Consider the following 11818-nt stretch of genomic DNA (forward strand, 5'->3'; position numbering starts at 1 on the left):
GTGCGTGCGTGCGTGCGTGCGTGCGTGCGTGCGTGCGTGCGTGCGTGTGTGTGTAAGAATATTTTGAATAAACGGTTTTTTAAGTGGTGAGGTATGCGCGGTGCAACTGGTAATAGGTACGCGGGAAATTTTAAGGCAACCCGGTGGGAAACGAGTTACATGAACGCATCTTCTAAGCAGTCTTATACGAGCTTGGTGACCCAGCAGTTAGCATTTCGAGAGCTAGATGAGGAGGACCTAAGGCATAGTTGCCGGTAGGACCAATTTGGGACCAGAACTTTTTGAAATGGTTTCTGGTCTGGTTGCTCTGGGTGGGAAACCATAGTTCTATTCATTGCTCAGGCACTCATTAAATACAGGGAATTCCTAGTTCGGGACCAATTAAAATCTATAGCTACTGTTCAATATCATGACTATTTCAGTGGATGCTAGTTAATAAGCTCTTATTTTCCAGGTGGTGGACACGATTCCTCTCCAGCTATCAGGATCCTCGTCGACGATACAAGAGGCGGTTCTCGAACCGCCAGTCAAGCCGAGCAGGTCCACAGCCCGTCATTTCGCCGAACCCCTCGATGATCTCAATCCACGCTTGCGACTCAAACTCTGCCTTCAACCTAACCAGGATATCTGCAGTAACTACACAGAGGCTGATAGTAAGTTTTTATGTAATTCGAAGTTTACCCACCTAATACTTTAAATATGTGTGCACTGTCCTTTGAGGCATGAATACGGAGCAAAGGATTAACTATGTTCAAATTAACATATAAATTAACTGCAGAAATGTAATCATAAAATACATTCTGTTATCCCTTTGTGCAGGTTCACGAGTACTGGTCGTAATAAAGCTCGATTTCCTGTGAAATAAATTGAAATATACGGAGTTGTCCGGCTGGAATCCCACTGTGACAGTAGACTGTTAGAAAGTTTGTGACGAGAACAGTTAATTTATACCTGACAAGCTTAAAACTTTTTACATATTAATGAGTTGGCCGAAAACTCTAAAGAAAAAAATAACTTTTTTCTCTTAAAATGTTATATTGTCTGTGGTAATTTTTAAAGTATTATTTTAGCGAGCATTTTAAGAATAGACGAGAAAGTTTAATGTTTATAATTTTTGAAAAACGCCCTGAACTGGTAAATCGCAAATGTGTCGTATTTCATTATGACAATACCAAATCACATACACGCAAAATAGGCGCCTCGACGTCGAGTTGCGGAAACTAGCCCGTTGCACCAATACCAGTACCAAATCACATATACACAAGAGCTATCAAAAGCTATTGCGTTTAGGTAGAGATGTGTTACCTCATCTACCGTATTCGCCCCACATAGCCCCCTATAGGTTTTCTTTTTTTTTTTTTATAATACCAAATGACGGAACGAGCAAGTCGTCCATAACAGTTGCAGTGCCACTCAGACCTTCAAATCGTTAGTTGACAAGTCTAGAAGACAAATTGCCTGTAATTTCACTAGCACCCATAAACCCTTCAAAACCGGAGCGCAATAATGGTCACATTACTGCTTCGCGGTAGAAATAAGTAAGGTGGCAGTACTTCCCTGCATGAACTTTTTCACAAGGAGCTCTACTGCTTCCAAAATTTGTATCGGTCTTTGCAAAATTCTATGTACAGGCACGACCTTAGTAACGAAAACACCATCAAACTACATTAAGGGTCGTATTCTAGAACTCTACTCAATGCTCAAGTCAGGATTTGAGTATAATTTAAGGCAAAGAAAATCATACTCAAGTCTGCTCAAGTCCTGACTTGAGCATTAAGTAGAGTTCCGGAATACGACTCTTAGAGATGTTCATTTGTTTGCTGTGCATTTATTTATTGAGTAATAAACGTAAATAAATGGACGACGGGTCTAATACAAAAACCACGAAAAAAATGTCCCAAGTTAACCTATTCGAAATTTAAATTGTAATGTCATCGCAGTATCGCGCTTTCAGTCGAACAAATGAAGACTAAAGTGGAGTTTGGCGCTCTGTATACGATTTTAGCGCCTTACAAGTGCGGACACTTTTTAGCGCGGACCCGACTTCCATATAATTGTAAGTCAATGGTAATAAAGGGACTTTTGTGAAAGGGGAATTCAAAATTTACTCGAAAGTTGGCAAAAGAACGACGTTTTGCTATCTACAAAGATCAACATGAAAAATATATATCTTTTGGCCTACCTTATGCATTGGTGAAAGATATATATAATATACGCGTATAAGACAATAAACATGATTGTTTTGCAACTCAATAATTTAACATTTCTGATCGTTTCTGACCCACGCAAAATGTTATAAATATTAATCCAGTTTTTTTAGAGGAAATCTATTTTAAGTATTTGCTCTAAGAGTATAAGATTAGTTCTCTACGTCGTCGCGTAAATATTAATGCCTATAGCTGAAGCTGGGTGCTGCAACTAATGTAATGAATTCTTTACAGTTGGTACCTCGTACACGAAGGACGCCGCTGCTTTGACGACGGCTACTTTGATCGCGATCGTGGTTTCCTGTCTTGTGTTCTTGTTGTTCCTGAGCCTTTTGTTCATCTTCTGTCGATGCAAACGGAACGAGAATACGAAGGAAACATCTAAAGATTACGAGATGGACTCTATGCGACCTCCAATATCACCACAGAATCAGGCACCACCACCTTATTATCCCAGTACAGGGATGGAGAATAAGGCCCTAGAGCACTCAATGGATCTAGCACTTGAAGACTCGAAGAATGCCGTGTATGCGACGCAAGGAGGCTATGGGTACCATGTTGCGCCACACGCGCAAGGCCATCCCGCACAAAACATGCCTAATTCAGAATGTAAGTTGCACATTAAACCTTATTATATCTACAAATTTCAATATTACTAAGTAGTACTACTACACGTCAAAGTACAACGCCTTTGAAAGAAATCATTCGTACTTTTTTCTTCTTTTATCGTCAATTTGAGATAAAAGCGTACGACGAAGCGGGTGACGAGGGTTTTACTTCAAATAATTGCAGAACGCTTTCGTTAAAAAGTAAAAAATTTACCAGAGTGTTTCATTTATTTTTCATTGCGCAATCAGGATTGCTGGTTACAGCGGATGTATCAGGTAATTACTGGTTATTAGACACCCTGCATGTCCTTGTTTTGTCGACCCGAAAGAAATGATATACTTGTGTGTACTAGGGTTGTTGCAAATATCAGCATCCGCATCTATGGATAATCTGCATTCATCGATGCTGATTTTCATTACGGAGGTTCGAGTCGTGATATGACATAAAAGGCACGCTGAAATAATTTACAAACCTTCCAGAAACAGACTGTAAGCCGAAAAAGCATCAAGCATGTCGTTTTTAGAATATAATTTGAATAAAATTTCAGAACGATTAAGCTTTGCAAAACGATTGATTGTTTTCATGAAAATTGATTCTTTTGTTAATAAATGTTAGGAAATCATTGAAATAATATTTACAGTAATATTTACACCATTTAACAATGTACATCCTTACTGGATGTACATTATATTGTTAAATGGTGGCGGTTTATTCAATACTTAAAATTAACATCCGTTAATGTGTAGAAAACCTACATCAGCAATAACACTGGTGTGTACCTAGTCATACAGCAATGAAACACCGGGCAACAATTTTGAATATGTGCATCTTCGGTTTCATCAGAAATTTTAAATTGTGTAAAATGCACTACTACTCACCCGCTTACGTCTTGCACGATGTTTGTCACATACAAGAATCGTGTTATGTAATCCTAAAAAAAATCGTTAAATACCCACACTTTTTTTTGAAGAACTACAAAATTGGCTTGCACACTGTCGAGTTAATTATTTGTGGAAACATTCTTGTTCCTTTACAATTAGATATTCATATTTACATCTTCATATTTGTTGTTCGCAGGGGTAAACATGGGATATATAGAAAACAGCTATACGAATAGTAACAACGGGGGAAGCGTCAACTCACAGGATTCGTTGTGGCAAATGAAAATGGCTGCGGCAAATAATGCAGCGGGCATACCGGCTCACCAGATCATGGATCGTCAGAGTAATTATGGTTACGACCCTATTACGCACGGCGGTTATGGTACCATAGACGACTACGCACCGTACCCGCATTTGGCACACGCCGGGCAGCCTCCCGCGTCTGCCGATTATAATATGCGCGGCAGCCAAAACCCCTCCAGGCAAGAATACTGCTCCGACCCCTACGCCTCCGTCCACAAGCCCAAGAAACGCATGGATCAACACATTGGTGAGTTTCTCGTTTCACATTCAATCACAATTTCGAAGTCTCGAGATCAATAGGAACGGGGTTTCAGAACTTTTTACCCTTATCTCTTTCCGACATCTCTAAATTAGTTGTAAAGTATGCATCTGCTTTTATGTTTTGTTCTTTCATTTTCTGTTGAGTCAATAGTCGACATTTTGACTCTGATAACATAGTCCAAAACTCCGCTACCCAGTAAATTGCATTTGGAGAAATTTTATTTTAGACAGTTGAGTTGTTCACGCGCAAAGTTGAAAGTGGCTTTTCACATCATAACTTAAAAAGTTCCCTCGGGAGCCACTGTAAATGAGCTGTATTCAAATACATTCAACGTTATTTGCAAATATTTGCTAAAGAGGAAATTTCGGTGCCTATTTAAATGTAGAGCGCCTGGAGATTTGATACCTTTTTGATATCGTTATTTATGAGAAGCTGCAAACAGACAGAGGTTATTTATTTGCACTAATTCATAACTTGAATTGCTGATGAATGACTATAATCTTACAATTGCGATATCGGGACTATTCAGCAGGATAATAAGAAAATTGATAGTCAATGGTTATTTGATTTCCTCTCACTGCCAAGTTTTTGTTTTAAGTAGCGTAATCTAGACCGGATAACGTTGATTAACGAGCTCTTTTTAATGCAGAATAATAAACATTTCCTTAGCTTCTTAAATATTCATAAATATAGACTGCCTCCGTGGCCGAACGGTTACCATGCCGGACTGCCACGCAGAGGTCCCAGGTTCGATTCCCGGGCCGGGAGAAATATTTATATGGCCTACATTTATTTCTCTCGTGAGTTTGGGTGTAATTTGTGGTTGTCTATGTGTGTGTCCATAGCACCCGCGACACAAGGTTTCCCTAGTGCGGGGCTATGTGTGTGTGCGTTATTATTATTGTTATTATTATTATTATTATGTTTATTATAAACTCTCGCCTCTCCCAAGGCCTACAAGACTAATTTTGAATTTTTAAATGGGAGAGGCGGTATTTCCCGGCTATGGCACAATCGGCGAACAATACGTGCCGTATCGAGCAGGACCGCCTTCTGCATTTGTGCTGGAAGCGACACGCCACAGAAATCCAACCGCCTCAAGCTGTTAGAAAGGCTGACTGGAATTAACCCATTTGCGGACAAAACAATTGGGATTATTTCAGTGGAGGCCACATTCCACATGTCGGTGATCTCGTGCGCCAGGTCGAGATACTTCCGGCGTTTCTCGGAGACCCTCGTCATGCGGGATGGTCACGTCCACAAGAAATACCCTCGACTGCGATCGGTCCAATATCACAATATCACAATTCAATATTTATTTTTATTATTATTATTATTATTACATATTTTACACTCCCGGACACATAATTCGAGCCACCTCGCATTTTCAGTATTGAATGCTCTAAACATAAACAATGTTTGATTGATCAAAAACTATTAAGCAATTTTGAAACCAGTACACTAAACGTCTTTTCCACGAATCCTTGTTGCAAATTTGGATTTGCAAAACCGGGGGAAAACTTCTTCTTCGACGATAACACTACTTTTGTATTCTAGCCCTTTAAGACAAAAATGCGAGGTGGCTCGAATTATGTGTACGGAAGTATATAACTAGAGCAGTTCATTTAATTTATGAAAATCGTAATGGTCATCAATCTGTGACAACTGAAAAATTGTATATTTTCATGCTTTTATCGGACGACAGTTTTGTTTTTGCATCAATTATTCATACACGATACACTTAAATTATTAAGGCCGACACGTTCGATGTGTTTCTGTTAGTGAACTTTTGGTCAAACCTACGCACTTACAATAATACAGTTTTAGTCAGTACTGACGATAATTACTTGTTGAAATATACATTTTGTTCTTTGTGAAACAAAAAAAGTGTACCCTTCGTTTTATATGCAATATTTTTTTTACAATTTGCTTTGCTTTAGTACCGTGTGATAATATTTATTATTTAATTTTATTCTAAACAAACAGACAATTAGATTGATTGTCTGACGTGTTATTTTCTCTGATGATCAATAAAGTATAAAGGAAAGTGTTTAAACCTACAAAAACATGACAAAGGTTTTTACAGTTTAGTAGAAATTAAACAAAAGGGAAAGAAAATATTGATTTTAAATAGGATTCTGTACAGGCGTGTTTCACGAGTGAATTTTGATAGAAATGTTATTTGTCCAGAATCACCATACCATGAAGTGAGCGGGCTTCCGGAGGCGTACGGAGGAGGCAGTGAGGAAGTGGGCGGGGAGGAGAAGCCTCCGCATCTTTCCCTGAGTTACGACGAATCTCTCGAGTCGGGTTATTCCACTCCTAACTCCCGCGCACGTCGTGTTATCAGAGAAATCATCGTGTAAGAAGAACATCGTAAGTCATACGGCGGCGCCGCAGTACTTTCCAAAGTAAGTTTTTTATATAGAAACGAATATTTGTCGAACATTTTAAATTTGACTGCTGAGAGAAGCGCTCGCATTAAAATTATTTTAATGCTACATATGATATGTACTTTACCGACAAAATTTTATCAAAAGTAATTATACACGCAGAACAGACAGAGGTTAGCCAAACAAAACATGAAACATTCTAAACGTCAAGCACTGAAACGTCGAATACGCGATAGTGTTTTTAATTGCTTTTTTCTAACTAAGCAGACGTGTAAAGGACAGTGAATTAAGACAATACATATTTGCTAAAGTCATTACACTTATTTAATAACATATAAACACCAGGGAAGTGTGAATCGACGGCCTTAGACCGACGGAGTAGCAGTACTGTCTCTTAACACTAAAAATTGCGGTTTCGTATCCAAATCCAGCATTTATTTTGTGTGAGAAAAATCACATACAGGCTAAAAATTACCAAATAAAATTATAGGGAATTTTAACTTTATAATAAATCGATCGAACAAATAGATGTCTATTTGCCAAGTTTTATTGAAACCAGTTATCGGAAAGTGCACAAAACGGGAGTCATCCCCTAGTTTGCCACCCTAAGAGGAGGAATATGTTCTTCAAATTTAAATGGGACCAAAATACTGAGGTACCCTCTTTCCAACAAAAAAAAGAATCATCAAAATCGGTTCACAAATCGTAACCGTAATCGCGAGTGATAACCGTAACGAGTAATCGCGTAACATACACAAAAAAAATACAATTGAATTGAGAACCTACTCTTTATTTGAAGTTGGTTAATAGCTATAAAAGAAAAAACTATAAATACATTTCTTTTTTGTTCAACAAAAATTGTTGGAATACTAGTTAATGGTTCTTGTTATGTATGACTGTTATAAAAAATAATTTACGAATAAGATCAAGAGTAGGGTGTATTTACCTACTGAACATTTTCCTTTTTGATTTATGGCAATTTGTGCGTTTGTTGTTCTGCTTATTAGACGATAAAGGCGTATTTGACGTTTTGCAAAAGCTTTCCGAGAAGCATCCTCATAATGCGTGTTTTGATATTTTGCGTTTATGACTGTCTGTGTATCCTTTAAATGTACATTTAATTTAATATACTTGAAAATGGATCCAATGAATGAAATTTTGTATCAGAAATGTAAATTGCGTTGTTATAATTGTGGATTCAGAAAATATTAATATTGTAAATTAAATATCTTTACTTTGGAAGCACCAACAATCATCAGATTCTTATGTGAATTACAAAGCGACATCTCGCTGCTTCGTGTCGAAGGAATTTGTAATCTATCGTTGTGAATTCCCAGTTTTTACGTTTCAAGAAACTTTACAAAGATTATAAAACTTTTTTACTCTGCGATTTAACGAGATATCATTTTAAGCAATTATGATACTTGAGTTTCAGATTTTAAATTATTACTTGGTACAGAACAAATATGTGTTTTATTCTTGTTTGTTTATTGAGTCGAATTTAAATGAATTTAAAAACACATCAATTTAAGATAAAAAGCGACCGACAATTCGCATTAAACAAATATTAAGGCATACGTTTAAAGCGGTCGTCTTTGTTTTTATAACTTCGGAAGATAGAAAATGTGTCAGAGCGGCGACAAAATCGTAATGAAAGATTACGCAAAGTTGTGGTTCCGGTAATGGTTAAAAGAAGGGATAGTGTTTTCTGATACCCAAAACATCCACAACTTTTCCGGAGTTGTGACAATGATAATGACCAAATATACAGGTGCATAACACGAGGTGCGAGGGTTGTAATGTTGTTGATGACTTTGTGATTGTTATGTCAATTGTGATAGTAGGATGTGCTTTGTGGACGGAAAATAGAAGAAACGCGCGGCACATGAAACCGGGGAAATGATGTGGTGCAAAAGAACCTTACCGCCGTAATTAAGTAAAATTTAAATTGGAAAAAGTAAAATTGGAAACAGCATTTATACGACTGAGAATAAAATTACAATTATGGATAAGTATAAGTAGCAAAACATAAGATGGTTCGATACATTTACTTGACCGTCTATTCGTCCTTTAAATCGTATTATTTGAAAGGAAATGGCATTCACCGATTATCCTCATCAATCACACCTCCGTGATGGGTAAATCCCTCGCATTCCGCGCTCCCTAACCCCATGAGTCGCGTGTTCAGTACGTACTTGTTGTACTCGTTAAATATTAATGAAAAGTTGATCACAATTCGAAAATGTTATTCATATAATATTAGCTATATTTTAAATGTCTCTATTAAGACATCACATTCTATGACAGGTAGTTGGAGGTTGTATTGAGGTATTCTTTTTTACCTCCCTTTATCTGTTAGTTGTAAGTTGTAAATCTATTATACCCCCTGTTGTTCTTCTCTTTTTGGAAGAAACATGACAGGAACTCTGACTAAATTCTTTAAGTGTTAAATGTTATTTAGTGTAAGTTGAGCTAGTTTTCTATGCGTTTGGTACACGCTAGTGAACTAGCTCGATGGCATCTCAATACAAATTAAATTGTAAAATAATTAATTATTATTTAGGATGTTACGAGGACCGCACTGAGCATACTTTTTATATTACAACATTCTTTCATCGATTTTCCACCGGTTGTACAATATCACGCACAATGAGCCGTTTACGGAACTTCATTTCCCTCTTAACGATTTTAATTTCGCTCTTAATGACATTAAGACGGAAATTAGTCTGTAATTAAAATTAATTATTCGATATGACGGATAGTCCAATTGCCTAATTTGGGAACAAATTAGGAATGCCATAATGGAACGGGGTTCCGTAAATGTAGCGTTTTGAATAGGAGTAACTATTGGAAAACACTCAGTGTGGGCTCTCTAATATTACAGAGCTTACGATTGAAATCGAAGGAGCATGTTACGTATATAGGAAGACTGCCGTAGATATAATTACATTAACAGTAACTTGTCGCCTTTTTGCTTATTTTTTAGTTGAATTAATCTGTATAATTCCTCTCAAACGCTGATGAATTTTAAACAATGAATGTCTGGTTTCGCTGCTCTCGACTTGGAGATATTATTTCAGTGTTTGATCCGGATTATTCCTTTCGGTAGAATCACTTTGTGTTTTTATTATATTTTACTATACATATACCACGATAATAAGAAAATAAGATCATAGCTCTTCTGATTTTATGTAACCGCATTTAAATCTTGGACAATTTACTCATGAGAATAATGAATCTTTAGGTTATGTTATAATATTTTTGATACCTACTTATAATGCTTGTTCGATATGCGAATTTAATATTTTACGAAATGAGGCCACTTCCAAGGCAAATGCCACCGATGTAAGGGCAGATCTCTTGTTAAGCTTTTGGGACTAGTTACTTTCAGTTAGACAAATGACTGATGAATTTTATATGAACATGTGTTTTATTACGTGTATTTGATTAATTTGAGTGCACTGAACGACGAACTTGGCACACAAGAAACTCTGTATATTATAATGGTACAATATGTCAATTATAATTATTTTATGTACGTTCAGTTATGTCACAATCACATTAATTTCGTCATTTATGAATACAGCTTCATAAAAGGCTTGCTAAGAAAGTTGTGTCGTAGAAAAAAATGATTATCATAAAGAAATTATTATACGGTACAAAAGAGGTTTTAGGTAGACTTAAGGACTTTAGGAGATGATGACCGTCGCATGACCTAGTTATGCACGTACAGCTCTACATAAGGTAGTATGAACACACAACGAATATTATGTAATGATATTTAGTACACACGTAAGTAAACTGCTTACAAAAAACGAGTGCCATCAGGACAAGAGCACCTTGCAAATGTATGAGTTTGTATGAAAAACGTTGAATGGAATAAATGTAAATAAAAATTGATATTATAGGAACTTACCGAAAAATGGAGTAAGATTACTATTTTCATTCATCCATAAACGTGATGAATGGTTATTGCGTTATATTTTATTCATCGCTTGTTTCATAATAAATGTAATTTATCTACGTTTTATAGGGGGAAATTAGTTTATCATGATCTCTCTCAAAATTTTGACTTATCGTTTTTACTTATTTCATACAGATGATAAAATGTTAATAACAATTACGCAATTTATGGAGAATAATACAAAATTTGTTGGCTGTTTTGTCGATAAATGAACAGAGTAGTCGTCTACTGTTGCATTTTAGGCAAAGCGAAAATTTCATGAGTTCTCGTGCATACATTTTCTTGTCATGACCTTATTCAATTAATGGCTCTAACGATGAACAATTGGAAAATCAGATTACCTGTTTAACAATACAAAGTTAACTTATATTACGCTTTTAAACCATTTAGTTCACCGGATAAACCTACTTAAATATTTTCAAGACTTGCTTGATCTTTAATTACTACTTACCTACATTAAATATTTCATATAATTAAGTGTTGCAACACGGAAAATATGAAAACATTATGTCGAGTTTCATACTGCAATATTACGAGTGCACAATATAGAATATCACTATATATGTAACTTGATAAAACAATGGAAATTCGTAGCTCAGTATCCTTTATAACCTGTATAGGTATTTGTATTTTTCTATATATGCACTGACATGTTTATGCTTTTACTTTTGTTTTAACTATTATACATGAAATGCCGAATGGATTTTAAGGTTAGATAAAAAATTTTTTTACAATCTTGACCTTAAGCTCATATGCACTCACTAAAGTTTATTCTTAGTACATTTTCCCAAAGCTTTGACTGGGGATGAAACAGTATTTACGCAACACTTACGTACTCATTATACGTCTGTTTATTCACGTACGAAACATTAAGTCTTGCATTATTCCGTACAATAAATATACTTGTTGTTATGAAATATTTACATAAGTATCCCCCTATTTATGTCGTTTGCGACATACTTAAATAACGCACATACATCCACACACGGCTACACTACACTATAACTAAAACTACTACACTTTATAAACGATTTGGTGTGAAAACTCCTACGTTACGCCATACATTAGTAAACAGCCCACGGAATCGTTTATATGACACCCATATATGTATGTGTGATTATTTGTTTCCACGGAACTCCACTCAACTATAGCGTGGCCAAAAAATTATTAAATGTTTCAGTTTTATGTTATTTGCATTG

The 11818-nt window shown here is 36.1% G+C and overlaps 1 protein-coding gene across 1 annotated transcript in view; it reads left to right on the plus strand.

The window, feature by feature from the left end:
• The window catches only part of LOC113226821 (contactin-5), a 123142-nt gene extending 115739 nt beyond the window's left edge, over positions 1 to 7403 (plus strand). The window contains exons 8-11 of the mRNA XM_026459590.1: positions 455 to 653; positions 2442 to 2816; positions 3894 to 4247; positions 6453 to 7403. Of these exons, the coding sequence (XP_026315375.1) occupies positions 455 to 653; positions 2442 to 2816; positions 3894 to 4247; positions 6453 to 6628 (1104 nt within the window). The 3' untranslated portion in view covers positions 6629 to 7403. The remainder of the gene's footprint in view (positions 1 to 454; positions 654 to 2441; positions 2817 to 3893; positions 4248 to 6452) is intronic.
• Positions 7404 to 11818: the final 4415 nt, after the last annotated feature.

The sequence above is a fragment of the Hyposmocoma kahamanoa genome, unplaced genomic scaffold (assembly GCF_003589595.1).
Source record: "Hyposmocoma kahamanoa isolate Upper Pololo Valley unplaced genomic scaffold, ASM358959v1 202, whole genome shotgun sequence".
Taxonomy (NCBI): Eukaryota; Metazoa; Arthropoda; class Insecta; order Lepidoptera; family Cosmopterigidae; genus Hyposmocoma; species Hyposmocoma kahamanoa.